The sequence below is a fragment of the Pongo abelii genome, chromosome 9, assembly GCF_028885655.2.
Source record: "Pongo abelii isolate AG06213 chromosome 9, NHGRI_mPonAbe1-v2.0_pri, whole genome shotgun sequence".
NCBI classification, from domain to species: Eukaryota; Metazoa; Chordata; class Mammalia; order Primates; family Hominidae; genus Pongo; species Pongo abelii.
Genome location: NC_071994.2, coordinates 96,121,991 through 96,149,109, shown reverse-complemented (window position 1 = coordinate 96,149,109; position 27,119 = coordinate 96,121,991). Strand labels below are relative to the sequence as shown.

Here is a 27,119-nt window from a genome sequence, read left to right as displayed (position 1 = left end):
TATGTGGTGTTTGGTTTTTTGTCCTTGCGATAGTTTACTGAGAATGATGATTTCCAATTTCATCCATGTCCCTACAAAGGACATGAACTCATCATTTTTTATGGCTGCATAGTATTCCATGGTGTATATGTGCCACATTTTCTTAATCCAGTCTGTCATTGTTGGACATTTGGGTTGGTTCCAAGTCTTTGCTATTGACCCAGCCATCCCATTACTGGGTATATACCCAAAGGACTATAAATCATGCTGCTATAAAGACACATGCACACGTATGTTTATTGCAGCCCTCCCCTCCTTCTGTTTTGGTTCCAAAACTAGCATATCGGTTTATGGGGGGATAGTAGGGGGTTGCAGGGAGGAGGTGTCATTTCCAGGACATGAGGCACAAGGGAAGAGTTGGGGTCCTCTAATGTGTCCTCTCTGTCTTCTGGTCTCCAGAGAAGTGCCTCTTGTCCTGCTATGTGCTGGTAAAATCTGTGCTAGTGTCACTCAGACCCTCTCTTGGCTCTGTCAGATCCTGGGATTGACCCTTGGCTGGCTTGGTCCCCTGCCTGCATCTGCTAGCTGCAAAACCTCGGTATCTGCCACATTTGTTCTCCAGTCTGTTGGCTTGACAATCTGCTCCTAACCTCTACTGTGAGAGTCACCTCACTCTGCAATGGCTGAGCCAGTAGCAGAGCTACTGACTTTCTACTCCACACCTATTCAACTTGTGAACTGAAGGGACTAAGAAAAGCTAAACCTCAGGGCCTCTCTCTGCTGGACCAAACCACACCGTTAGATCTGTAAGAGCTGCCCCAGAGACCAAAATGAGCAAGGGCTGTAAATCTTTTACCGACCTAGTGAGTTGTTCCCAGTACAGTCCAGATGAGAAATATGGGGACCCCCACACCCTGTTTTCCTTTTGCTCTCTGCCTTTACCTCTGTCTGCCAGTGCTCAGGCCTTGGAAATGATATCTGCATGATACCTGTCTCATCATACCTTTGGCGAGTCTCATGGCTTCACTAAATACCCTCCAGGAAGACTTGGATCTAAGTTCCTTTGCCCAGTGAATTCTTTATCCCTGCTCACTGCCTGGTTTCTTGCAGCTACTGAGCTTTATCCACACTGCTGTCCATACACCAGGACCCCATCCCTCTACCTGCAAGTCTCAAAGCACCATAACACATTGCTGTTATGTGTAGCAAACTCTTACTGAAGGTTAGGGGATGATGATGAGGGGCTGTGTCAAAAAATAAATAAATAAATAAAAAAGATGGGAAACAACGAAATCAAATAGCAGAAGGCACTGGCCAAAGGCCCTCAGCTGTCTCTACCACAGCGACTGTCTTGCTGGTGACATTCCCAGCTTTCTCACAAAGCCATCATTTCCTGGGACTTGTTTTATTTCCTTCTAGCCAAACACTTCTGTCAACTTTCTCAGTCCAGAGACACTCATTGACTGTCCCCACTGCCCCCCTCCAGGTAGCTAACCTGTAATTCTATCATGAAGGGAAATTTAGCTCCTTTTTATCTGTTGCTAAGGTAGAATTAGCATACAGCAATGGTTAAGCTCATGGATTTTAAAACCAGCCTACCTTGGTTCAAATCTAGCCTTCATTGCTTACTAGCTGTGTGGTTTTAAGAAGTTGCTCATCCTCTCAGTACCAGTTTCACCATCTGTAAACTTGGAATGGTTGTAGCCCCTATTGGCTGGGGCCCTTGTGAGGATTATATGATAAATACAAATAAATAAGATGCTTACATCTGTCCTATACAAAGTAAACACTCAATGAAATGTAGGTATTATTCTCTCTACTTCCTCCTTCGTACACTACCCTAGACCACTGATTCTCAAACTTTAGCATATATCAGAATTATCTAAAAGTCTTATTAAATGTCAGGTTGCTGGGACCCAGAGTTTCTGATTCAATAGGTCTGGGATGGAGACAGAAAATTTGCATTTCTAACGAGTTCCCAAGTACTGTGATGAAGCTGGTTCAATGATCACACTTTGAGAACCACTGGCCTAGATCGTGTTTTCCATTCTCAAAAAGTTCCATGAAGTTGTTTTTCTTGGCTTCCCACCCTTAGAAACAGGTAGAAGCTTCAAATTATATATATATATATATATATATATATATATATATTTTTTTTTAGTAGAGATGAGAGCTCACTATATTGCCCAGGCTGGTCTTGAATTCCTAGCCTCAAGCAATCCTTCAGCCTTGGCCCCCCCAAGGGCTGAGATTACAACCATCAGCCACTGTGCCACGCCCTCAAATTATACTTGTTACAGAGCCTTTCTGGATCAAATTACATAGGCAAAAAAGAATTTATTATGCTGACTATTTGGTAACAAAGAGAAGGAAATAAAGAATATAAACATGTATATCCATGTTTTGTTGTTGTTGCAAAAGAAACAAACAAACAAAAAACTTAGGAAAGATAAACCAGAAACTGATAGAATTGTTTACATACGATGGGGTACAAAGAACAGGAAAAAGAGTGACACACTTCTCTGAGTATACCATTTTTTTTCTATATATATATATATATATATATATATATATATATAGTTTTGACTGTTGGAAGCATGCTAGTGTTTTCATATTTAAAACATTTAATCAAGTCTGAGGAAAGAAGCCTAGAATTGAATAAAAAATACAAAATTAAGAGTATATCAAATAGATGACAGAACTACAGGGAAAAAAATAGAATGAATCTAAGTCACTTTGGTTTTTTTGTTTGTTTGTTTGTTTGTTTTTTGAGATGGAGCCTCGCTCTGTCGCCCAGGCTGGAGTACAGTGGGTCACTCCAAGCTCCGCCTTCCGGGTTCACGCCATTCTCCTGCCTCAGCCTCTGGAGTAGCTGGGACTACAGAGGCCTGCCACCACACCCGGCCAATTTTTTTGTATTTTTAGTAGAGACGGGGTTTCACCGTGTTAGCCAGGATGGTCTTGATCTCCTGACCTCGTGATCTGCCCGCCTCGGCCTCCCAAAGTGCTGGCATTACAGGTGTGAGCCAATGCGCCCGGCCGAATCCAAGTCACTTGGAACACAATACTTAGATGTACACCCTCAGTCTAAAAACAAAAAGAAGTTCAAACAAATATTGTTTTGTTAGTGATATGGGTTTAGCAATTCTGAAATTATTTGGTGTGCATTTTAGGACTGAGTAAATTAGTAAATATACTAATGTTTCTGGTAGCCAGGTTTCCCACCATGAGAGAGAGGTGACATAATTTATGGAATGGGGGAAGTTTAGAGGTGTCAGCATAAAATCATGATTTTTCTAAGAAATAAAAAATAATAAAAATGTATATATCTTTCCTAGCTCTCTCTGCTGAAAGGGCCTAGAAGTAATGCTACTCTAGTTACAATGAGCACTCCTAGCACCTAGATCTTGGTGTCTAAAGATAATTCCCCTTTAAAAATAGCTGATTCTAAAATACAACATAAGTACAAGATAAGACTAGAATATTTTGTTGTAGTAGAAAATAAAGAAATTATTTGAAAAATAAAAAGGCCCAAGGATATTACAAAGAGGAAGAATCTCAAAGAGACCTCTAGCCAATCAATGATCAAAAACAAAATAAATAAACAGAAAGAACAAAGACTGCTGGGCACAGGGGCTCACGCCTGTAATCCCAACACTTTGAGAGGCTGAGGCAGGCAGATCACCTGAGGTCAGGAGTTTGAGACCAGCCTGGCCCACACAGTGAAACCTGGTCTGTACTAAAAACACAAAAATTAGCCGGGCGTGGTGGCGGGCGCCTCTAGTCCCAAAACTCAGGAGTCTGAGGCAGGAGAATCACGTGAACCTGGGAGGCGGAGCTGGCAGTGAGCCGAGATCTCGCCACTGCACTCCAGCCTGGGCGACAGAGCAAGACTCCGTCTCAAGAACAAAACAAAACAAAACAAAACAGAACAAACAAAAAAAAATCCCAAAGAATCATGACAGTACTGGATTTATAACACTGTGGAGAAAAACCTAAGAATCCACCAGTGCCCTTAATGATACTAAACGAAGAAAAAAACAAATAATAAGAATGAGAGGAGAGCTTTTCTTTGTAATAGAACATCAAATAGTAAATGTAGAAGGAATAACACAGTTAGAAAATCACGATTTTGCGCCCATCATAGTAATATTTTGTTTAGATAAGACTCATCCAGGAATATTAAAACCATTGTGTGAAAGTTTGTTGGGAATGAGTATATTTACACAGCCTGAAAATTTCTCCTCACAGATTATTCATTAACTACAAGAGGAAAAAAGTATTTCTGCATAACAGATAACACTGTAGCTAAGTGACCACCAACAATGGGACAAACTGATATCTTATGATTCCTGATAAGAGAGGCTAAGAATACAACATCACTTACGTAACATTCCTGCCAAAAATGTATAACCTGAACTTAATTATGAGGAAACCACCAGTTAATCTCAAATTGAAGGATAAGCCACAAGGCAACTGGTCTGAATGTTTCAAAAATATCAATGTCAGAAGAGAAAAAGAAAGGCCAGGCGTGGTGGCTCAAGCCTGTAATCCCAGCACTTTGGGAGGCCAAGGTGGACAGATTACAAGGTCAGGAGTTCAAGACCAGCCTAGCCAACATGGAGAAACCCCATCTCTACTAAAAATAGAAAATTAGCAGGGCATTGTGGTGCATGCCTGTAATCCCAGCTACTCGGGAGGCTGAGGCAGGAGAATCTTTTGAACCTGGGAGGCTGAGGTTTTGGTGAGCCGAGATCACGCCATTGTACTCTAGCCTGGGCAACAAGAGTGAAACTCCTCTCAAAAAAAAAAAAAAAAAAAAAAAAAGAAAGAAAGAAAGAAAGAAAGGCTGTGGAGCCATTCTAGATTAAAGGTCATTGAAAAATGATTACAACTAAATGAAAAGCATGGTTCATTACTGAATGTCTGATGAGAAAAAAAATAAACACATTGCTATTAGGGATATTGCTAGGACAACTGATAGAATTTGGATAGAGATTGCATATTCCATAGTAGTATTGTTGTATCATCATTAAATTTTTTGAACAATCATTGCTCCATGTAAAACAATGTCCCTGTTCTTAAAAGACAAATACTAAAGTATTAGGAGTGAATGGGCTTCAGTTGTGTTTTTGAATCAGCTATTTTTAAAGGGGAATTATATGTAGGCATCAAGATCTAGGTGCTAGGTGTGTTCATTGTAACTTGGGTTGCATTACTTCTAGGCCCTTTCACTAGGCCCTAAATACTTTAGTATTTATCTTTTAAGAGCAACAACAATAATATAGCAACAACAATAACATAGTTATAGATGGAAAGAGATAAAGCCAGTGTGGCAAAGTATTAACAATTGGGAAATCTCAGTGAAGGATATATGACAGTTTATTGTCCTAATTTAGCAACATTTCTATAAATGTGAAACTTCTGCAAAATAAAAAGATAAAACAAATTTGAAAATCTTTAGGTGAATCTCTCTCCCCAACTAAATGGCATAAAAAAATTATTCTCCCTTTAAGCCCAGGGATTTTCCACTAATTTTGTCACTATTACATTTTCCTGTTGATAACTTCTAGTCACCTCTTGTGGCAGCTGATGGAGAAGCAGGTTTGGGTGAAGGTGATGGGTACAATTTGACGCTGTGTCTTTGAGATCCAATGTGTCTCGAGAGATCCAATGTGATGGGAGATCAGGGAAGAGGTCCCAGCCGAAGACATGGAATCCGGTGATATTAGTCCCTTGAGAGTTCTCCTGGAGGGAGCTTGGAGAATAAGAATGGCAACTGTAAAGGAGACTAAGAGTGAATGGTGGGAGAACCAAGGGGAGCCACAGCTCAGCAGCTGTGGAAGGATACATTTCATATGAAGACCATGGTCCATAGCCTGAAATGTCCCAAGGAGTAAAGCGGACAACTGTAAAGTCCCCTGGATTTGGCAAGTAGGTGGTCCTTGGTAACCTGAATGACTTCCATGGGGGAGGGAGTTGAGGAGTGGGATTGGGTGAAACCACACCAGGGTGCATTAAAGAGTAATTGTGTGGCCAAGTGTGGTAGCTCATGCCTGTAATCCCACCACTTTGGGAGGCCGAGGTAGGCAGTTCACTTGAGGTTAGAAGTTTGAGACCAGCCTCGCCAACATGGTAAAACCCCATCTCTATTAAAAATACAAAAATTAGCCAGGCGTCGTGGCAGGCACCTGTAGTCCCAGCTACAGCTCGGGAGGCTGAGGCAGGAGAATCTCTTGAACCCAGGAGGTGGAAGTTGCAGTGAGCTGAGATCGCACCACTGCAGTCCAGCCTGGGCAACACAGCAAGACTCTGTCTTAAAAAAAAAAAAGTAATTGTGTAGGCCGGGCACAGTGGTTGAGGCCTGTAATCCCAGCACTTCGGGAGGCCAAGGCAGGTGGATACCTTTGAGATCAGGAGTTTAAGACCAGCATGGGCAACATGGCAAAACCCCATCTCTACTAAAAATACAACAAAATTAGCCATGTCTGGTGGTGGTGTGTGTCTGCAGTCCCAGCTACTCGAGAGGCTGAGGTGAGAAAATCTCTTGAGCCTGGGAGGTGGAGGTTGCAGTGAGCTGTGGTTGTGCCACTGCATTCCAGCCTGGGAGACAGAGCTAGACACTGTCTCAAAAACAAAAACAAAAACAAAAAGTAATTGTGGAGGTGAAATGTGATAAGAATATACCTTCCGATAAGCCTATTTGGAGGGGCAGGAGAGAAATATAGATGAAGGCAGATTTTTGGGTTTGGTCTTTAGAGCTGGAAGGGATTTGCCCATGGAGAGGGGGAGGTTACAGAATTGGAAAGGGGGATAATTACATTAGCAAGAGCCCAGAGGAACCAGAGGGCAGGAGATCAGGGGTAGAGTGGTGGGACTAACCCTGAGTAGGGAAAGAATGTATCTTCCCACCCAGTGGCCTATGAACCCTAGGGCCTTGTCTTCTGTCTTGACCTCTCTCAAAAGAAACCAAACTGTTATCCTCTTTCCTAATATTTCTGATGAGCCAACCACAGGATCCTGGTAGGCAGCGTATTGACTTAGGTAGAGTTCTGAACTTGGAGTGGGAAGACAGCTTTGATTTCTTGTTTTTTGCTTGACTTCCTGACTGTGTTATCCTTTCTGAGCAGCAATGTCCTCATCTTTAAAATGAAAAAAATGTACTCCATGTAATAAAGTAGGACAATATATGAAAACACTTTAGAAAGGGACTTGCGATTAGGTAGCTTTTTTGAGGTGTTTGTTTGTTTGTTTGTTTGTCCCCCTGCTCTTAGGATCTGGCAATATTCCAGTGACCAGGAGACCTGGAAGTTGCCAAGAATGTTCTCTGCAACTGCTGGCTTCTAATGAGGCAGCTCACACAGGATTTGCTGTCTTGGATTTAAAAATAACAAAAACAGAAACAAGTGCATCCACAGAGAGATGGACTGTCACCAGAGGTTTGGTATTATAATTAACTGTAGAATGCAAGCCAATGGAAGCCAGCTGGCAATCACTGAAACTTGGGGGTTCCGTAGCTCAGAATGAGTTTGTTATTGAGAATTGTTTATAATAATCAAATTTCCACTAGGTGACAGCAAAGCCCATAATATGATCTAAATCATTGTTCCTCTTGAATAAATAGTGTTTGAGAATCTTCCGAAAGCAGCAGATCCTGCTATTCTGGAGAGAGTAATTATTGCTAAAATTATGACATATGGCCTTGAGATATTGTCGTTACTCTTCTGAGATAAATAACTCCAGTTTTAAAAAAAACAATTTTAGTTTTTGACATTCTAAGTCACTTGAATTTATAGAAACAACTGCAACAATAATTTAAAAAGCTAACGTGTTAAACATTTGCTGTGTGCCAGGCACTCTTATAAATGCGTATGGCTCTTGATACTACCCAACTTCTCAGAGGTTTCACAGGGACCACAAGTCCCCTCTTTTAATAAAGAACTAAGTCTTCCCTGGGCCACTTCTGTAACCATAACACTAACTACATAAATACATGCTTGTGGCTGAACTACCCTGCCCAGGAGAGGAGGAGTTTGGTTATGCATATTAATGATTTAGTCAAGAGCCCTTTACAGGGTTTTATGAACAATTTTCAGTTATAATTGGTATTTCTCAGAGCATTTATCTTTTTTAAAAATAACTTTCCCCCTCTTAGACCTATGCTAACCCTTCATTGGGTTCCAAGTTGGTGGCTCATTCATCTTGGGACTGTGTTGAGTTTGCGGTAACCTATTGGAGTCTTTTTTTTAGGGTCTAAGGCGGAGACCCCAGGCAGAGTGAGCTTGACTCATCATGGTACAAAGCCTTTAACCATCAGAAGGAAGTGGGAATTATGGGGGCATGGCTGGTATTTGACTCTGTGCCCTGGCCCCTGGCTTCTGAATGCTTGCCTTGGTTCTAAGCACAGAAAGGACTGAGAAGTAAAATGGCAGAGCTGTTTCTGGAACACACTAATTCACAGGCAGCCCTGCTTAGTTTGTTTTCTTCAATCAGAATATAACATAAAAACCAGGGAGCTACATAGTTGGCTCCTCTACAGCTACCCATACTGCTTTTCTTTTCTTTTTAATTATTACTATCTCTGAAAGTATGCTATAAATGCATGAGATGAAATTTTCAAAGGTGCAACAGAGCACACAGTTAAAAAGTAAGTTTTACTTCCCACACCTGTTCCCCATGGGAAACCACTGGTTCTCACAGTTACCAGTTTCCAGTAATGTTCAGCCTCAGCAGCCTGGGGATTCCATGCCTGGCAGGACAGTGGTAGGGATGCTGGCTGCTGATGGGGGGAGCAGTTAGGAGTAGCTCAGATTGCAGAGTGAGTTAAGCACATGTGACACCTCCTGTTGAGGCTCAGGGACTAGGGGCACATGGCGTGTGGGAAAATGAGCCAGGAAACTTCGGGAATTCATAACAAGATGGCCTTATTTGCACCCACAGGCTGGTGTGGCCTGGGGAAGTTGGGTACTATTGTTATTGAAATATGTTCTCAGATGAAAGTTTAAAAATATAGGTAAGTATATCTCACTATTTAAGTGTATATATATATATATATATATATATATATATATATATATATATATATATAAAACAGTTTTTCCTGCAATATGGAGCCCAAGCCCCAGTCTCAAAGTCTCGTAGCAACCCAAGAACCAGCAAACAATGCCTCCAGAAGATAGAAATTGACACTCCTAAGGTCACCAGCAATCTTATCCAACAATGTCAGCTGAGCCACAAGAGGCAGCAACCATTGCAGAGTGGCAGCCAGCCTAGGCAAGCCATGACCCAGCCCATGACACTGGCCCCAGGTGCATTCACAAGGGTGAGCATGTGTGCTGGTTGACCCAGGACCGCCTCAGTTTATACCTGGTATAATTGTTAAAAGGGTCCTTTTCCAATCTCAAGAACTGTCCCAAGTTTGTCAATAAAGTACTTGATCTCTCTAAATACAGTTCCCCTGTGCATCATCTCCCCCCGCCATGCCACTTCTCCAGGGTGCTGGACCAATTATGGAGTTAGGATGGGTCAGGTGTCTACCATCTTTCAGACCCAAAGCTGCAACCATTTTCTTTCCCTAGGGTCTGTTCTGGGTCTAGCAGTCTCTTGTTTCTGGGGCACAAAAGGGCCAATTCTACCTCCAGTTCAGGCAACAGAACTCCCCAGCCACCTTTCGGAGGGTTGGATACCCTAAATGCTTATGCCTCTTTTTCCCAATGAGCCTGATGCTCAGTAGCTCAAACGTAGTTTACCACTGAGATACGTAATAAACATCTCAGGATATTTATTTTGGCCACTCTCTAATCCCTAGCATGTCATTTTCATGAGAAAAAAAAGGAAAACAAAATTCTCCTATAATAACTAGAAATTTCCAGAGGTTAATAATTTTGGAAGCATATTCTTCTGGATATGTATGTAAAGTCTTTTATTAGTTCTAGCTGTTTTTCATCAGATTTTTTTTAGTTTTATCTGGGTAAACAATCATGATTTGCAAGTAGTAATTATACTGACACCTAATATTTATTTATTTAACATTTTGAAAATTTTTATTTTAGAGCCTAAAACTTCTAGGGTATAATTGAATAACAATGATAGCAAGCATGTCTTCTTACCGACTTTAATAGAATGCTTCTAGTATTTCACCCTTAAAATGACGTGATTTAAGGTCGGACTTTGTGTGAAGGAAGTATCCTCCTAAGCTTACCAAAATAATTACCTTGGTTGTAATTTATAGAATAAATTGTCAGTATCTTGATCTTTGTTTTGTCCAGATAAATGGCAATGGAACTATACCTTTGCTTTACTCAGATATCCAACTGTTGCAGCTCTTTCTCTTTTTACCTACAATAAAATATTAAATCCATAAATCATTAAGTGCATGGGTTTAAGTCTAGTTGTGGGACCTTGCTAACTATTCTGAATTTCACTTTCTTTATCTGAAAATTAGAATTAAAAATACTGACTTCACAGAGTTGCTGCATTAATTTATTGCCTAGAATGTAGCAAGCATTCAATAAATGTATTATTATAGCTATTATAATATATAATATATATATTTCACTCTCTGATCCTATTGGAGATATAGATATTAAATATAATATATATTAAATATATCACATGTAATAATAAGAGAATGAAAAATCTCCTTAGAAAAGACTTTTCAGTTAATGACAGTGGTGATTCTAGGGTTATCTTAAGTTCACTGTGGTCTTTTCTTTAGAGGTGGTAGGATGTTTGTTCTGGATAGGGGAGTGTCCCAGGATGAAGGACTTTCGGTGCTAAAACCAGAGAAGTCCTGGGTAAATTGGGAAAAGTTGGTCACCTAGATCATGGTGATATTTGACTCCTTTCCTGTTTTCATCTGAGCAGGCAGGCTCCTCCAGAAGACAAAAATAGCATTCAAAGAAAATTATTAAAGGCCTGCTGATGAACTGACATCACCATCATCATTTTAGTAATAATAATAATACTATAATAATAAGCCATATTTAGAAGGAAACTATCTCTTTCTAAGGAAATTTCTAGCAAACCAAGACAAACACTACTGGGATGATTTTCACAAAAGATTTACTCTTTGGATGGTAACAGAGCACTAAGAAAGTAGCTATTCCAATGGGGCAGGAGGTAGAAAAGAGAAGCTGGGGTACTTGACATAATTCAGATACTACAAATCTGGTGCTCCTGATCTACAGAAGGAAGTGTGGACATAGACCCACACTGGGTGTGAGAGTAACAGGAAGAGGTGCAAAAGTGAGGTGATTCCCCTCTAGAAAGGTTGGGGCAAGCCTGGAGGGGATGCTGGCTTTGTGGGCTGTTGCCAGGATAGTTGCTACCCACCTGTGCTCTGGCCTGAACCTGGCTGAGTCATCACCCAGAATGCTGTGACAAGTGGGAGTAATTATAGCCCAGGAGGACACGGAAGCATCAAGTAATTACAGCCGAGGGGGACACGCCCTGGGCTATGGCGCTGCTGTGCACAGAGCACGAGGCAAGGTACGGGCAGGTGTGGGCAAAAGGTATAGATGCTTCAAAGTATTATTAAAAATGTGTGGATCCCCATGAAGCTCTACTATACTCAAGTTTACCAGGATATTTGGGTAGGAATGGGGCTGATGAGCCTCATCGTTTATAAAATCCAGAGTGCTAATAAAAGAAGGAAAGCTTTGAAAGCTCCGGTGCCTGCTCACAGTCATCACTAACCAGCTTTACCTGGAGTACCCATGAAATGAAACATCAGTCAGCTTATAAATTTAAGCAAGCTGTGTTAGACTGTACACTTGTATAAGTATTGCTTACTTCGTGGCATGAATAAATGGATCTGTGAAATTCACTGAAAAAAAAAAGAGAGATCAAGATCGGGAGTACAGTGGGAAACAGAGGTCATTGCTGGGTAAACTCAGAAGATTTAGTACACAGGCCAGAGACATGGCTGAGGCACTGGGAGTTTATTCTTCCTAGATGCTGGACAGTTATTGTGGCTTCAATGAGATAATGCACATAGATGCAGAGTTCTTACATGGCACATAGTTAAAGCTTACTATCACTTATTTTTAGTTTTTGCACCTCTGAAAGCTAATCAACTAATTTCCTCTAGTATAGAAGCCGGTGAACGAAAGTCAAAAAATGAGTTTCTTTACTGGGAATAAAAGTTGTGCAAGTTGTGTTTGTTCCACCAACAATTTCCTTTGATCCAAATGGCCAGTATAGAAAGATCAGCATTCTTCCACAGTGGCTAGAGAACAAACAATGATGTCAAGGGCACATATACCAGGAAGAGACCACTAATGACCTCTCACAGGCCTCCCAAGGTAGCATCATAACCTGAAATTACCCATGCAGGCCAGGAACTGTAATTTTATTCAGCCATAGGAAGAAACACTTATCTCAGGTGTTAGTTCTGCACAATAATCAAACTTACAAGAGTGAATACAAACCAGTGTATCTTTTATTTGTAGTTTTAAATTTTTATTATTTTTATTTTTCAATAATTTAATACAATCGATCAATAAAAGAGGGCCATGTATGGGCCACTGGTGACAGTGTGTTACTAAACACAGATATTGGATAGGCAATTAGCAGTGTCTGCTCCAACCATGGCATCAGTTTATTAATTTTCAATAATAAATTACTGTAAGAATTCTGGAGTCTTTATGATCAGTGCCAAGTGCCATGAAAAGTCCAGTCACAATCAGAAACCATTTAATTTATTCCTTCAGAAGAAATTACTGCATAGGTCTATTTGACAAACACAGTCTTCCTTAAGAGATTAGCTTAACCATAATCAAGAGTAAGGTTGTCCTGAATGCAGAATATAAGCTAAGAAAGTTGACTGTTTAATGGCTTCAGGGTAAGAAAGTTTCTGGCCCACGGAACTGGAAATACTGGCCAGGTCACAGCCTCTCTAGGACAGTGCTAAGATGGAAATTACTAACATTTGCTTCAGTGACTTTTCCTGCTTTTTCTGTGCCCAAGTCACAAAAATCACTTTTTAATGTATGCATTATTTGCTTAGTCAAGTTAATATATCTACCTTGGTTATAGAAAACTTTTGCAAGCCCACAGGCCAGTTTTTCATCTCTAAAGAGTTTTTGTGTATCTCTGCTTTGATTTTGTAGCCTGTTGATTTCATTGTTTCTCCTTGTGCAAGCATCTCAAGTTCTTCTGACCACTTCACTGACACCCCTATATACAGAGAGCAACTATCCAATCTCCCTGCTTTTTGACACTCATCTTATCTTGTATATAATACATAGGTAATTCCATGAAGTTCCTCAGGATCTCTTCTTTTCAGTATATGGTTGACTGAAGTCTTTGGTCATCACCTAGGTCTCTGTGCCATTAATTACCTCCTTTATTCCTTGTATGTTAATTTATTACTCCACTGGATCCAGCTTCAGTCTACAAATGTAGTTAAGTCTCCACTGCCCCCAAAACCCTGCCCTCAAGTCTGCAACTCTCAGGCTACTTTCCTTTCATGGTTGAGGGACTGGAAACAGCACTGTCATGCATCATTGCCCTCTTCCATGTATCAACACCTTGCAAACTGGCTCCTACAAGTTCCACACTCCAGTGAAACTTGCTTCTTGGAGTAGTGCTAACCTTCAGTGACCTCTTCTCCCTGGGGTCTAGTGCTAGCCCCCGAAAGGGGTGAACGTCTGGCTTTGCTGACATTTTCCCTGGCCATAGTTAAAATAGGGACACACACTCAAGCTAGGTTACTTCCCTCTCCTAGGATATGGAGCATGAACTGGAGAGGTGCAGAATTTTCTGGAGCAGAGTTGTATTAATGGCTGCACTACCTGGGAGAGGGGTCATAGATTCCTAGGAGGCCCCCAGAGCTGCCCTTGTTCCTACCCTTCCCGAACCTTGGTTGTTCATCTCCTCCACTGACTCTCTGTGAGCTCTCCTAGAATCCTCCTTTAGGCACTGCCATTAAATTCCTTTTTTTCTTTCTGTCTAAGCTAGTGACAGTCAGCTTCTATCCTTTACAACTTAATTAACCGGTTAATTCTTAACCAGTTAATTCTCTTACCCTTTTTAACAATTCAGAAGCATTGAACACTGAAGAATCCCCTTCCCTGCTGAAATTGTTTTTCTGTGTCTTTGCTGCCTTTGCATTCTTGTGGCTCCTTGTCCTGCAGCATTTTCTCAGGCCCCACTGTCACTCCTCTTCTTTTCCTTACCCTTGAATGAAAGGCTTCCGAAAATGTTTTTAAATTTTTTTTATTTTGCTTCCTAAAATGTTTTTAAAATTTTTTTGTTTTGCTTTGAGACAGTCTCACTCTGTCACCCAGGCTGGAGTGCAGTGGCATGATCTTGGCTCACCGCAGGCTCCACCTCCCGGATTCAAGTGGTTCTCCTGTCTCAACCTCCTGAGTAGCTGGGATTACAGGTGCATGCCACTACGCCCAGCTAATTTTTATATTTTTTAGTAGAGACAGGGTTTTACCATGTTGGCCAGGCTGGCCTTGAACTCCTGATCTCAGGTGATCCGCCCGCCTTGGCCTCCCAAAGTGCTAGAATCACAGGCATGAGCCATCGCCCGGCCCTTCCTAAAATATTATTTATGAGAATCTTTTTTACGTTCTCACTTATTCAAATCAACAAAACAAAATTTGAATGAGCCAGACACTCCACCTCAATTCAGAATATTTTGAAGACATAGTCTAGAGAACATGACTATATATATGGTCATATTCTATTGGCACAGTCAAGCAACAAGACATCCAAGTTCTAGATGTACATTTCTGATTATCTAAATGTATATTTCTGATTCAACTCACCTAAGATCACCTGTTACTATCTCAAATTTAGTATGCTTAAAACTAGATTCATTATTTTTGCCCTCAAATATGATCCTTTTTATATCTTTCCAATCTCAATCAAGAACAGTACCATCCTCCCAGCATAAGCTTAAATATCAGAGTCATTTCTTATTCCCTCTTCTCATCTGGTCAATGCACAGGCCCTGCTGATTCTGACCCTGACACACATTCACCTCAGCAGAACACGCCCACAGGCACCCCCCATCAAGTCTCCTTACATTTCCGTTTCTGTTGCAGGGGTTTACTAACTTAGTGCCCAACTATCTGGCTGTGCCCTACCCAGTCATCCTCCACATGGCTGCTTAAGTCTTTTAAAACTCAGATATAATCATGACAGTTCCCAGAAGATAAGCCTTTCAGTGTTTCTCCAAGGGATGTTCATAAAAATTGCTGAGTAGTTCTGAAAAAGTGAAGATTCTTGGGCTGCAAATAAGACTTCCTCAGTCAGTTTCCAGAAATAAGGCATGGGCATTTTGAGAACCTCATCCCCCCACGCCACCCAGGGATTTTGATATAGACCTACAGTTAAGTGTCATTGCTTTAATGGAACCTCAAAGCCTACTGAACAGATCTCAAATTTCTCACTGTGATATTTAGGGCACCAACTTTTGCTTCAAGCCTTGTCTCCTTTAATTCCTTACATATTCCAAAGTCTGACAAATAAAGATGACAGTAGTCACTATTTCCTGAGTGCCTCCTGACATCATGCCTTTCATTAGTCTGCTCTTACCACTTGGAATATCCTTTCTTCTCCATTTCTATTTCTCTCAATTACACCCTCCTTCAAGGTCAAGTTTGACTAATTTAGAGTAAAATACACTGAAAGTATTTAGAGTAGTTATGGGGTCATAATAAGCCCTCTATAATAGCAGTTAATGTTGTTATGATGATGATGATGATAAATAATACCTTATACTTCCAAGTCCTCACCACCCCCTAAATCAGAACTAGTCTTTCCTTTCTTTGTGTTTCCATTGCACTTTGTTTCTATTCCTTTTAGGGTATCTGCTAGATTCTGTTTTGCTTTTTGTACCTGTCTTCCCTGTCCTGGTGAAGTGCAACCTTGTTGGTGAACTCTATCTTGGTCAGGTACTATATCATATTAAAAACACGGCAGTTGCTCAATACATTTTTACTATTTTAAATTGAGTTCTAAATGATCTACATGAACTGTCACCCCAGCCAGAAACAGATGTTCAGCGGGACTTCCTGCCTGTTTGTTCAGCATGTTTTGTCTCTGAGCTGAGCAGGGGAGAAACCTGACTTGGAGCCCTTTAAATTAAACATGTATTTAAGTGGCAAAAGAATTTTCAATTAGAGCCTCGGCAAAGGAGACGTTAACATTTGTTGAGTGCATACTCTGCCAGGACACTGTAGTGTGTTTGCCCTTGGAACAGCTGTGTAGCAGGAGGCTGCTTCTGACCTGTTCTGTATTCTTCCCTCCCATTGTTTGCTTAAGGTAACATTTATGTCTGATATTTGCTTAATGTGCCTCTCAAGTCGTTTCTGAGCATTGTAAAGAGGAAACAGTTCTCTGGGTGGCAATGCCAGGCACTCAACCCTGAGTAACTGACGTGTTAGTGGTGCTCTTTGAAAAGTATGATGTACTGTTAAGTGTTAGACTATCTAGATAATTTTCTGTTACCATCAGCCAGGTGGCTGTTTAAATGGTTTTAGATTGAGGATGAGTTTCCAATAATTTTAGGCCTTCCCCAAATCCATACTCCTAGGAGAAGTGGGGATTTTTGGCCCATGGCATGATGTCCCTGTGAACAGCAGCAGAAATGTAGATCTTTTGTGAGATAAGGGACTAAAGTGGTTCTTTGATCCCATGCTTCATGTTGAATGGTAGTTAGGACTATAACACAGGTGGCTATATAACTTATTGTTAAAACAGTGGATGCTCAGCACAACAGAATCCATCGGGACTATCCCAGGCAAACTGGGACCTCAGCTGTCAGAGCACAGATCACCTCCATGCTGGGCATGGAGTCAGTGACAGCTGCTTCTTTCAACTCCAGATAAAGTGCTAAAAGAGAGGATGTGAACCCTGAGAGTAAGTATAAAGATCCTCTGGATGTGCAGAATTCATCCTGAAGTGACTGAACAAAGCTAAGGCATGAATTTGATAAATCTCTGCACTGCAGCCTAATGTAAGAGCAGGCTTCTCAGTTGAAAGAGCGAATCACGCATTGGGGGCTTCTGAGGAAAGTTAGGCCTCTCCTCTAAATACCACAGTGTGATGAGGGGGCAGGTATGGACTTCGCCTGCATACAGAGGCTGATGCCTGAACTTAAGAGTCTTATTGACTGCATCCATTGTTTTCTGGACTGTCCAGTGAAGCCCTCTCCAAGTCCTACCTTACCTTCAAGGCTCACTGAGCGATGAATGTCTCTATTGGTATTCTCACTGTCCTCCAATACCATTGCTTTCTCCTTCCTTAGAACTGATACACCCTCTCTACTACCGAAGTTGTGACTTACATTTATACAGCCCTGCTGAAAATCATTACCAACCTAGCTCAAAGAAATCTTTACTTATTGTGAATCCCTCTAGCATTGAGTTGTTGAGTCCACTTTGCCCTTGTGATACATAGCCTTGCACTGTTAGTTGTTCTTTTTACCTGGACTGTTTTGTCTTCCCAAATTGATTGAGAATATAAGTCATATATTATTGTTCTTCCTTCATCCACATTACTCAATTATCAATGAATACTTATTGATTGATTTTGAAAATCTTATTTTGTATGTTGAACCATCTTGGTTTTGTTCTGAATAAAAGAGCTATTTATGTTACCAAAATGTACCTGCACTTTCCCTTCATTTCTGACCATATCACCAAAAAAAAAAAAAAATCCTACTAATCTGGAATTTACATCAGACTTCTTGGAGGAATTGGGAGATGAATTAATATTTTAACTCACAAGGGTGATGCTAGAAGCCTAAAGTATACAGCAGAAGTGGTAGGATGAATAGAGTGTTAAAATCCACAGAAGGGCCAGGCACAGTGGCTTGTTCCTGTAATCCCAGCACTTTGGGAGGCTGAGGCGGGTGGATCACGAGGTCAAGAGTTCGAAGCCTGGCCAACATGGTGAAACTCTGTCTCTACTAAGAATACAAAAATTAGCCGGGCATGGTGGCGTGTACCTGTAATCCCACCTACTCAGGAGGCTGAGGCAGGAGAATCGCTTGAACCTGGGAAGTGAAAGTTGCAGTGAGCTGAGATCACACCACTACACTCCAGCCTGGGCAACTCTGTATCAGGGGGAAAAAGAAAAATTCATCAGATTGGAATTGGGACCCTGGGTTTGGTTCTTGTGACTACTAAGCCTTAGAATTTACTTCTTCTCTGAACCTCAGTTTGTTCATTTGTAAAATATTGATCATAATATTTATTTCTGTAGGGTTATTGTGAAGATTAAATGAGATAACGTATAAGAAAACACTAAGCATGATGTCTAGAACAGTGAATGTTAAATAATTCTCAATCTGAATGGGTCACTGATGTTGTTTTAGAGTATGCCAAATCCTGTAATTCTGGGTATTTTGGTTTCCTTAAAGAGCTGCATTTGAAAGATCACCAATGGAGATAAGGTCAAACTTGTTAGATGGTAAATAGTCTCCTGACATAAGTAATGGAACCCAAAGACCTAAATAGAGGATGGATTAGTGCCCATTTATAATACACAACATGAACTGTTCCTTGGTCAATTTCTCACTTCTTTGACTTAATACAATGGCCTATTGTTAAGTAATCAATCATTGATCTAATTTATTATACAATGAATACGGTCTATTGAGAAAGTCAGATCAAAATGCTTAGCTGTTTTACCAGGGAAAAATCAGATGAGGAACAATTGTGTGTTGTTATCACTAAAAAACAAAATTAACAGGCACAGTATCCCATAAATGAAGCATAATGTGATTGGCTACCAGCCTGGTCTTAAAGAAAATGGGTTGGTGACATTTTCTTAAATGGTACCTTTTTCCAAGGACCTCCTGGGCTAGAATGTAGTCCTCCAACTGGAACTTCTCCTTTTTCCTGAATGGAAGCTTTCTAACTTCCATACCACTTCTTTTTATTACCAAAAAGCACATATATGTTGGTGTTTATTTTCTCTGATCAATTCTATGGGGAATCTATATCTCTTAAGCAGATTTCCCAAATGAGTATGGAACTATTCTTTCCCAATGTGGTTGGTATTGTCAACAAGGTTATTAAATTGTGAGCAAGCTCCTTGAATAATCATGAAAAGTGTCCCAGGTAGCAGGAATTCCAGGATTCCTCATGCATAACATGTGTCTCAGGTGACCTACTTACCACAAGTAAGTCTTTCACACACTCCTTTTGAACTGTGATGAAAGTAAGCTATACAAAAACTGACAGGTACAGCCTGTCAAATTAAATCCCAAACTAGACCTTGATGTTAAAATCCTGAAATAGAGAGGACTTATCAAGTTAAATTTACATGTGAGGATCATGAGTCCTTAGCATCAAGAGAAAATCCAGATTTTTGTACTCGGCATGATAATAGTTTTATTTGAAGACAACACAAGTAAAATAATTTCCTTGCAAGTTAATGTCTAACCAATACATAATGCTTAGAATGGAAAGAATCAAATTTCGTAAAGCACTCTTTTTCTTTTGAGCGTTTCGGAGTACACTTGAGATTTATTATAATATAAGCTTTAAAGCCTTTTACCAGTCATGTTAAATACCAAAGGGAATAACTTACATGTGGGAAAATAAAAGTGTCCTTTCCAGCACTTGCCATAAGTCACTTTTTTTTTTTTTGAGACAGAGTCTCACTCTGTCCCTCAGGCTGGAGTGCAGTGGCATGATCTCAGCTCACTGCAACCTCCGCCTCCCGGGTTCAAGAGATTCTCCTGCCTCAGCCTCCTGAGTAGCTGGGACTACAGGTGCATGCCACTATGGCTAATTTTTTGTGTTTTTGGTAGAGATGGGGTTTCACCGTGTTAGCCAGGATGGTCTCAATCTCCTGACTTCGTGATCCACTCACCTCGGCCTCCCAAAGTGCTGAGATTATAGGCATAAGCCATTGTGCCTGGCCAAGTCACTTTTTTATTGTCCTTCAAAAAGTAGTATTTTCAGAAGACAATGCTTAATATGTTGGTTGTGGCATTTATGTTGGAATTAACCGCCATCAGTGAAGCTCAGTTACCTGATTTCAGGCTGATCTTCTGAATCTTTCATTAGCTATATGAGAATGGATAGACAGAAATGTACAATGTTGTAATGACTAAATCACAACAACTGACCAATGGTCAGAACTGTGAGTGGCTCTCACAACCTGTCAGCTTAGCTGCTTAGGATCTCAAGAAGCCATGAGGCAGAGTGGATAATAGTATATGTCCTAAAGTTGCAATTAGATTTGGTTTTCATCTGTGAAATTTTGGGCAAGTCTCTGAGTCTGTCTAAGCTTGTCTTTTTTTCTTTCCATTTCAAATTTTATTGAGGCATAATTGATGAAAACTGTATATATTTATAGTGTCCAATATGATCTTTTGTTATATGCATACATTGTGAAAATGATGACCAATATTAAGCTAATGAACATATCCCTCAGCTTGCATAGTTATCTTTATTGCTGAGTGTGTGGAGAGAACATTTAAGATCTACTCTCAGCAAATTTCAAGTATAAACTACAGAATTATTAACTGCAGTCATCATGCTGCATAACTGAGGCTTTGTACTCTTTCACCAATATCTCCCTATTTCCTCCACCGCCAGCTCTTAGCAACTACCATTCTACTCTCTGCATCTATGAGTTCAACTTTTTAAGATCCCAACGTAAGTAAGATGATGCAGTATTTGTCTTCTATACCTGGCTTATTTCACTTAGCAAAGTGGCCTCTAGGTTCATTCATATTGTTAGAAATGATGGGATTTCATTCTTTTTTAAGGCTGAATAAAATTCCATTGTGTGTACATATGCATATTATATACCACGATTTCTTTATCAATTTATCCATCAATGGACACATCTTATTATTGTGAATAATGCTGGAAGGAACATGAGAGTGCAGCTATTTCTTCTATATACTGATTTCATTTCTTTTGGATATATGCCCAATAGTGGGGCTGCGGCATCATGTGCTAGTTCTGTTTTTAATTTTAATTTTTAATATCTTAGTTCCATTGAGCTTTTCTGTTGTTTTTTCAGGCTCTATTTCATTTATTTTTGCTCTGATCTTTGCTATTTCCTTTTTTCTACTGAATTTAGGCTTTGTTCTTTTTCTATTTCCTTGAGGTATAAAGTTAGGTTGTTTATTTGAGATCTTTCTTTTTCTTAATCTAGGCATTTATTGTTACAAACTTCACTCTTAGAACTGCTTCTGGTGTGTCCAATAAATTTTGGTATGCTCTGTTTCCATTTTTGTTTGTCTCAAGATATCTTAAAGTTTCCATTTAGATTTTTTTGACCCTTTGGTTGTTCAGGAGCATGTTGTTTAATTTCTACATATTTATGAATTTTCCAATTTTCCTCCTGTTATTGATTTCTAGTTTCATACCATTGTGGTCAGAAGAGATGCTTGATATGATTTCAAATTCTTGTATGTGTTAAGACTTGGTTTGTAGCCTGACATATGATCTATCCTGGAGAGTATCTCACCTGCACTTGAGAAAAATATATATTCTGCTGCTGTTGGGAGAAATGTTTTGTATGTCTGTTAGGCCTATTTGGTCTAAGTTATAGTTCAAGTCCAGTATTTCCTTATATTTCTATTTGGTTACCTGTCCATTGTAAAATGTAGGGTACTGAAGTCCCATACTATTATTGCATTGCTATCTCTCCCTTTGGATCTATTAATATGTACTTTACATATTTAGGTGCTCTGATATCAGATGCATATGTGTTTAAAATTATTATATTATTTTGATGAAATGACCCCTTTATCATTATGTAATGACCTTTTTTGTCTGTTTTACAGTTTTTGACTTAAAGTGTATTTTGTCTGCTATAAGTATAGTTATCCCTGCTTTCTTTTGGTTTCCATTGCATGAAATATCTTTTTCCCTCACTTCACTTTCAGTATATGTGTGTCCTTAAAGGTGAAGTGAGTCTCTTGTTGGCAGCTTATAGTTTGGTCTTGTTTTTCATCCATTCAGCTGCCCTTTGTCTTTTGATTGAAGAATTTAATCAATTTATACTCAAGCTAATTATTGATAGGTAAAGACTTACTATTGCCATTTTGTTACCTGTTTTCTGGCTGTTTTGTAGATCTTTTGTCCCTTTCTTCTCTTACTGTCTTTCTTGATAATTTGGTTATTTTCTATAATGGTATGCTTTGATTCAGTTCTCTTTATCTTTTGTGTATCAACTATAGGTTTCTGTCTTATAGTTACTATGAGGTTCGCATAAAACACCTTATAGTTATAACAGTCTATTTTAAGCTGATAATAACTTCAGTTACATGCAAAAACTCTACACGTCTACTCCCTATCCACCTTTTTTGCTTTTGATGTCACAAATTGGCATCTTTTTACATTGTATATCTGTTAACTAATTATTGTAGTTATAGTTATTTTATTATTTTTGTCTTTTAACCTTTATACTAGAGTTATAAATGATTTATATACCACTATTACAGTATCAGAGTATTCTGGATTTGACAATATACTCACTTTTACCAATGAGTTTTATACTTTTACATGTTTTCATGTTACTAATTAGCACCTAGAAAAAACTTGTATTTTTTTCTTTCTAGATTGGTCTTGAGGTCTTTTGTGAGAGTGCCTATAAACTCTAGCCCTGCCATGAGGGTGCAGGGGATTTGGTTATGGATACTAACAGTGTATCTTTCATGTGATACTTCTTTGTTCTGGTAGATGACCTAATGCTTAAGTGTCCTACCTGTGATCATGTGTCTCTCTACTAGGAAACTTTTTTATACTGGCAGACACCCTTATGGCTCTTGTGACCTGTGTCCTGTTTATTTCTACCAAGATAGCCACTCTTTAGGAAAGCCCTGAACAGAAAAGAATTTATGCTTCAGGTGCACCAATCAATTAAGACACAGAGGAGGCAATTCTACAAAACCCATGAAATGACAGAAGCAGTGTATTACTTACAAATCCAGGCCAATGGGAAGGAGAGGGCTGTTGAGGAAATTCTCACTCAAGCAGTGAGTGGGGAGCAAAAGAGAGGGAACTGTGGGCCAAAACCTTTACCAGGGTGCGGGGCACTACCTAACCAGGTTTTCCATGAGGAGTTCTAATTGCTGAGTTTGGAGCAAGTAGATAAGTGTTCCATGGAGTCACGCTGTGACTGAGAGGTGGTCACTGCAGAATATGTGAGCAGTTCCTATGGGGTGGGAGGGTCAGTAGGATAAGTCAGATAAGTTGTATCTATTAATAGCTGTTCCATATGGAAGTGGTCACTAAGAAGCAATTGCATAAGACAGATAACTGGATGAATCACATTGAGGAACTATGAGAAGGCAGAGAACTGGAAACTATGTGTTAAGGGTGACTAAGCCCTGCTTCTGGTATAAGAAACTTCAACTTATATTTAAAATGGATGCTGAGGAAATATAAAATTATGATTCACTACAGTGTCTTTTTATTTCAGCATGAAGAACTCCCTTTAGCCTTTCTTGTAAGGTAGGTCTAGTGGTGATAAACTCCCACAGCTTTCTTTTGTCTGGGAAAATCCTTCTCTCTCCATTATTGAAGGACAGCCTTGCCAAGTACAATATTCTTGGATGTTTTTTCTTTCAGCACTCTGAATATATCACCACTCTCTTTCCCAGCTTACAAGGTTTCCGCTAAGAAATCCACTGATAAGTCATGTGGGCGTTCCTTTTTATGTGACAAGTTGTTTCCTGTTGTTGCTTTCAAAATTCTCTGTGTTTGATTTTTGACAAATCGATTATAATGTGGCTTGCTGAAGACCTCTTTCTGGTCAACCTATTTGAAGTTCTTGGGCTTCATGGATTTGGACGTCCACTTCCCTTTCCAGAATTGTTAAGTTTTCTGCCATTTATTTAAATAAGTTTTCTGTTCCTTTCTCTTTTTCTTTTCCTTCTGGAATGCCCATAATGCATATATTAGTTCACCTGATGGTGTCCCAATAAGTCCTGTAGGCTTTCTTCACTCTTTGTTATTCTTTTTGTTGTTTATTATTCTTTCTCTGGCTGGGCTATTTCAAATGACCTGTCTTTGAGCTCACTGAGTCTTTCTTCTGCTTAATTGAATCTGCTATTAAAGCTCTCTATTGAATATTTCAGTTCAGTCATTGTGTTCTTCAGCTCCAGAATTCCTGGTTGGTTCTTCTGTTTGGTTCATTTTTATGGTTTCTAGTTCTTTTTTGAACTTTAAATTTAGTTCACCTGTTATCTTCCTGATGTCATTTAGTTGTTTGTCTGTATTCACATGTAGTTCACTGAACCTCTTTAAGATGATTATTTTGGCTTCTTTGTCAGACAGTTAGTAGCTTTCCATTTCTTTAGGGTCAGTTACTGATACTTCATTTTGTTTTAATGGTAGTGTCATGCTTCCCTGATTATTCTTGATCCTTGTGGCCTTGTGTTTGTATCTAAACATTGGAAGACATAGGCACCTTCTCCAAACTTTACTGATTAACTTTGGCAGGGAAAGCCCTTCACCACTCAGTCTGTCTATAGATTCTGTGTGAACTGACTGGCAGAGTGGTTGATGGGCTGGCCTGGTGCCCAGGTCAGTGGGTGGGTGGGCCTGGAGCCTGGGTTCATTGGGAGGAGCCTGAATCCACAGAGGCTTCCCTGGCACTGGGATGGGCCTTGAGCCTGAGTTTGCAGGGGCCAGCCTGTGATTGGGCTAGGCCTGGATCCTGGGACTCTGGGGGCTGGTTCATGGGGGCAGGGCTAGCACTGGTGTCTGTGGAAAAGCTGGGTGCTCACTTCACTCTACTTCCTCCATGCAGAGGGTTTCTGTCTTCATGCTGTGCTGCTAGGGCTTGTGGGAGAAGGGATGAAGGCAATGTGAAATTATCCTTCCTATGCTCTTCATCTTTTCTTATTTCTGTGCTTTACCCAAGTGCTGTAGTTGCCCATCTGGATTTACTGGTTCTTATGAAGGTATTTTTGTGAGTGGACAGTTATTCAAATTGATGTTTCTGGGAAGGGACAAGTCCTGGAAGTTCCACAATCCTGCTGTCATGCTGATAAACCTAAACCTCAACTTTTTCAACTAAAAATGAAGGACTGTTACATCTGCTTATATTACTGTTGTACAGGATAAATTAGGTAAAGCTGAAAAGCACTTAGCATGGGGCCTTACTCAATACAAATTAGATTTTGTTGTTATATTTATTATTGTTAATACTTTTGACAAAATTAATTAGACCATTGAGATATGAGGACTCCCACTTTTATTACCTTTTAGATATGACTAACAGAAGAAAAGAGAGAGAGCAAGAATCTAATTAACAGTACTAAACTGAACAAACATCACTCTGTTTATTCTACCTTGTTTTTTGCCCCCATTCCTGCCCCACTGCCAAAAGGCAGAAAAATGGAGCCTCCATGAACAATTTTTCCAGGATAACTTACAATCTGATGGCCCAGTCTTGGGACAGTATATCCTCAGTAGGGCCCTCCTGAGACTGGCCAGGAAGAAGGGTAAAGGAGAAGAGAGGAGGAGATTTCAGGAAATTCTGCTGCAATTAAAAAGCCCTGAAGAGGGCGGGTGCGATGGCAGATGCATGTAATCCCAGTGCTTTGGGAGGTCGAGGCAGGAGGACAGCTTGAGCCCAGGAGTTCAAAATCAGCCTGTGCAACAAAGTGAGATCCCATCTCTACAAAAAATAGAAAAATTAGCCAGACGTGCTCAGTCCCAGCTACCCGGGAGGCTGAGACAGGAGGATCACTTGAGCCCAGGAGGTCAAGGCTGCAGTGAGTCATTTTTGTGCCATTGCACTCTAGCTTGGGTGACAGAGTGAGATCCTGTTTCCAAAAAAAAAAAAAAAAAAATGCCCTGAAGAAATGAGAAAAAGCTAGAGATGATAGATGGATGATAAGGAGAATGCATGGCATCTGAGAAAGAGCCCTCACTTGGCACCTATGTACCACTCTATGCAGCATGATTTATTTCCTTTGGTCAGAGGCTGCCCTGGCAAGGGAATGGGCTTTTAGCTTGATTTCTCAGGGCCCTCCCTGTGACTGAAGTAGGCCTGGTGCCTAGGGCTCTGGGGATAGCCTGGTGTCAGGGTTTATAGGGGTCAAAATCAAGAAAACAGCTACTTTAGTAACTGCTGTACCCCTATCTGACAATTATTGACCTGTATAAATCAGTATCCCCAAAAAAGTTATTGAGAGGGTAATGAAAGCCCATAAGAATCCAAATTTTGAGAACTTTTTGGGATGGGAATGTGATTATCTATTGTCTAAATAAATGTTTCTAGAGACTATGTGATAGAGGAGACAACAGTCATTTAGACCTGGGTTAGAATCTTGGCTTTACTATTGGATTTTGAGCAAATTGCTTCTCTTAATCTAAGTTTCTTAATTTGTAAAATGGAGATAATACTTGAATTTTTTTTGATAGATCAAAGAGATTATGTATGTGCATTTATAAGGATCTTGCTAGGAAACAGATGGCCCACATACACAAACTGCTAATTAGAGTTGGAACTATTTACAATGGTATGGGCAGGTGCAATAATCTGTTTGTGTCCCTCCTAAATTCGTATGTTGAAGTGCTAACCTCTAAAGTGATTTTATTAGGAAAGAGCGCCTTTGGGAAGTAGTTAGGTCATGAGAGTGGAGCCCTTATGAATGGGATTATAAACCTTGTAGACGAGACCCCAGAGGGCTCTCTCACCCTCTTTCCACCATGTGAAGATACAATGAGAAGTTGGCAGTCTATAAGAGGGCCCACCAGAAACCCACCATGCTGGCATTCTAGTCTCAGACGTCCAGCCTACAGAACTATAGTAAATAAATTTCATTTATAAGCCACCCAATATATGGTACTTTGTTACTACAGAAGTATAGTAAATCAGGCCAGGCGCGGTGGCTCACGCCTGTAATCCCAGCACTTTGGGAGGCTGAGGTGGGTAGTGAAACTCCGTCTCTACTAAAAATACAAAAAATTAGCCGGGCGTGGTGGCAGGTGCCTGTAGTCCCAGCTACTCGGGAGGCAGGAGAATGGCGTGAACCCGGAAGGTGGAGCTCTCAGTGAGCCAGGATCACACCACTGCACTCCAGCCTGGGTGAAAGAGAGAGACTCCGTCTCAAAAAATAAAATAAAATAAAATAAAATAAAATAAAATAAAATAAAATAAAAATAAAAGCTGGGCACAGTGGCTCACGCCTG

The 27,119-nt window shown here is 40.1% G+C and overlaps 2 protein-coding genes across 3 annotated transcripts in view; both read left to right on the top strand.

Annotated features, from left to right (window-relative positions):
- Positions 1–27,119, top strand: part of SLC36A4 (solute carrier family 36 member 4) — a 344,024-nt gene that overhangs the window by 247,861 nt on the left and 69,044 nt on the right. The window lies entirely within an intron of this gene.
- On the top strand, positions 11,499–11,768 carry ATP5MPL (ATP synthase membrane subunit 6.8PL). The gene has a single exon (XM_009236114.3). The coding sequence runs from the start codon at positions 11,499–11,501 to the stop codon at positions 11,673–11,675; it is 177 nt and encodes a 58-aa protein (XP_009234389.2). The 3' UTR covers positions 11,676–11,768.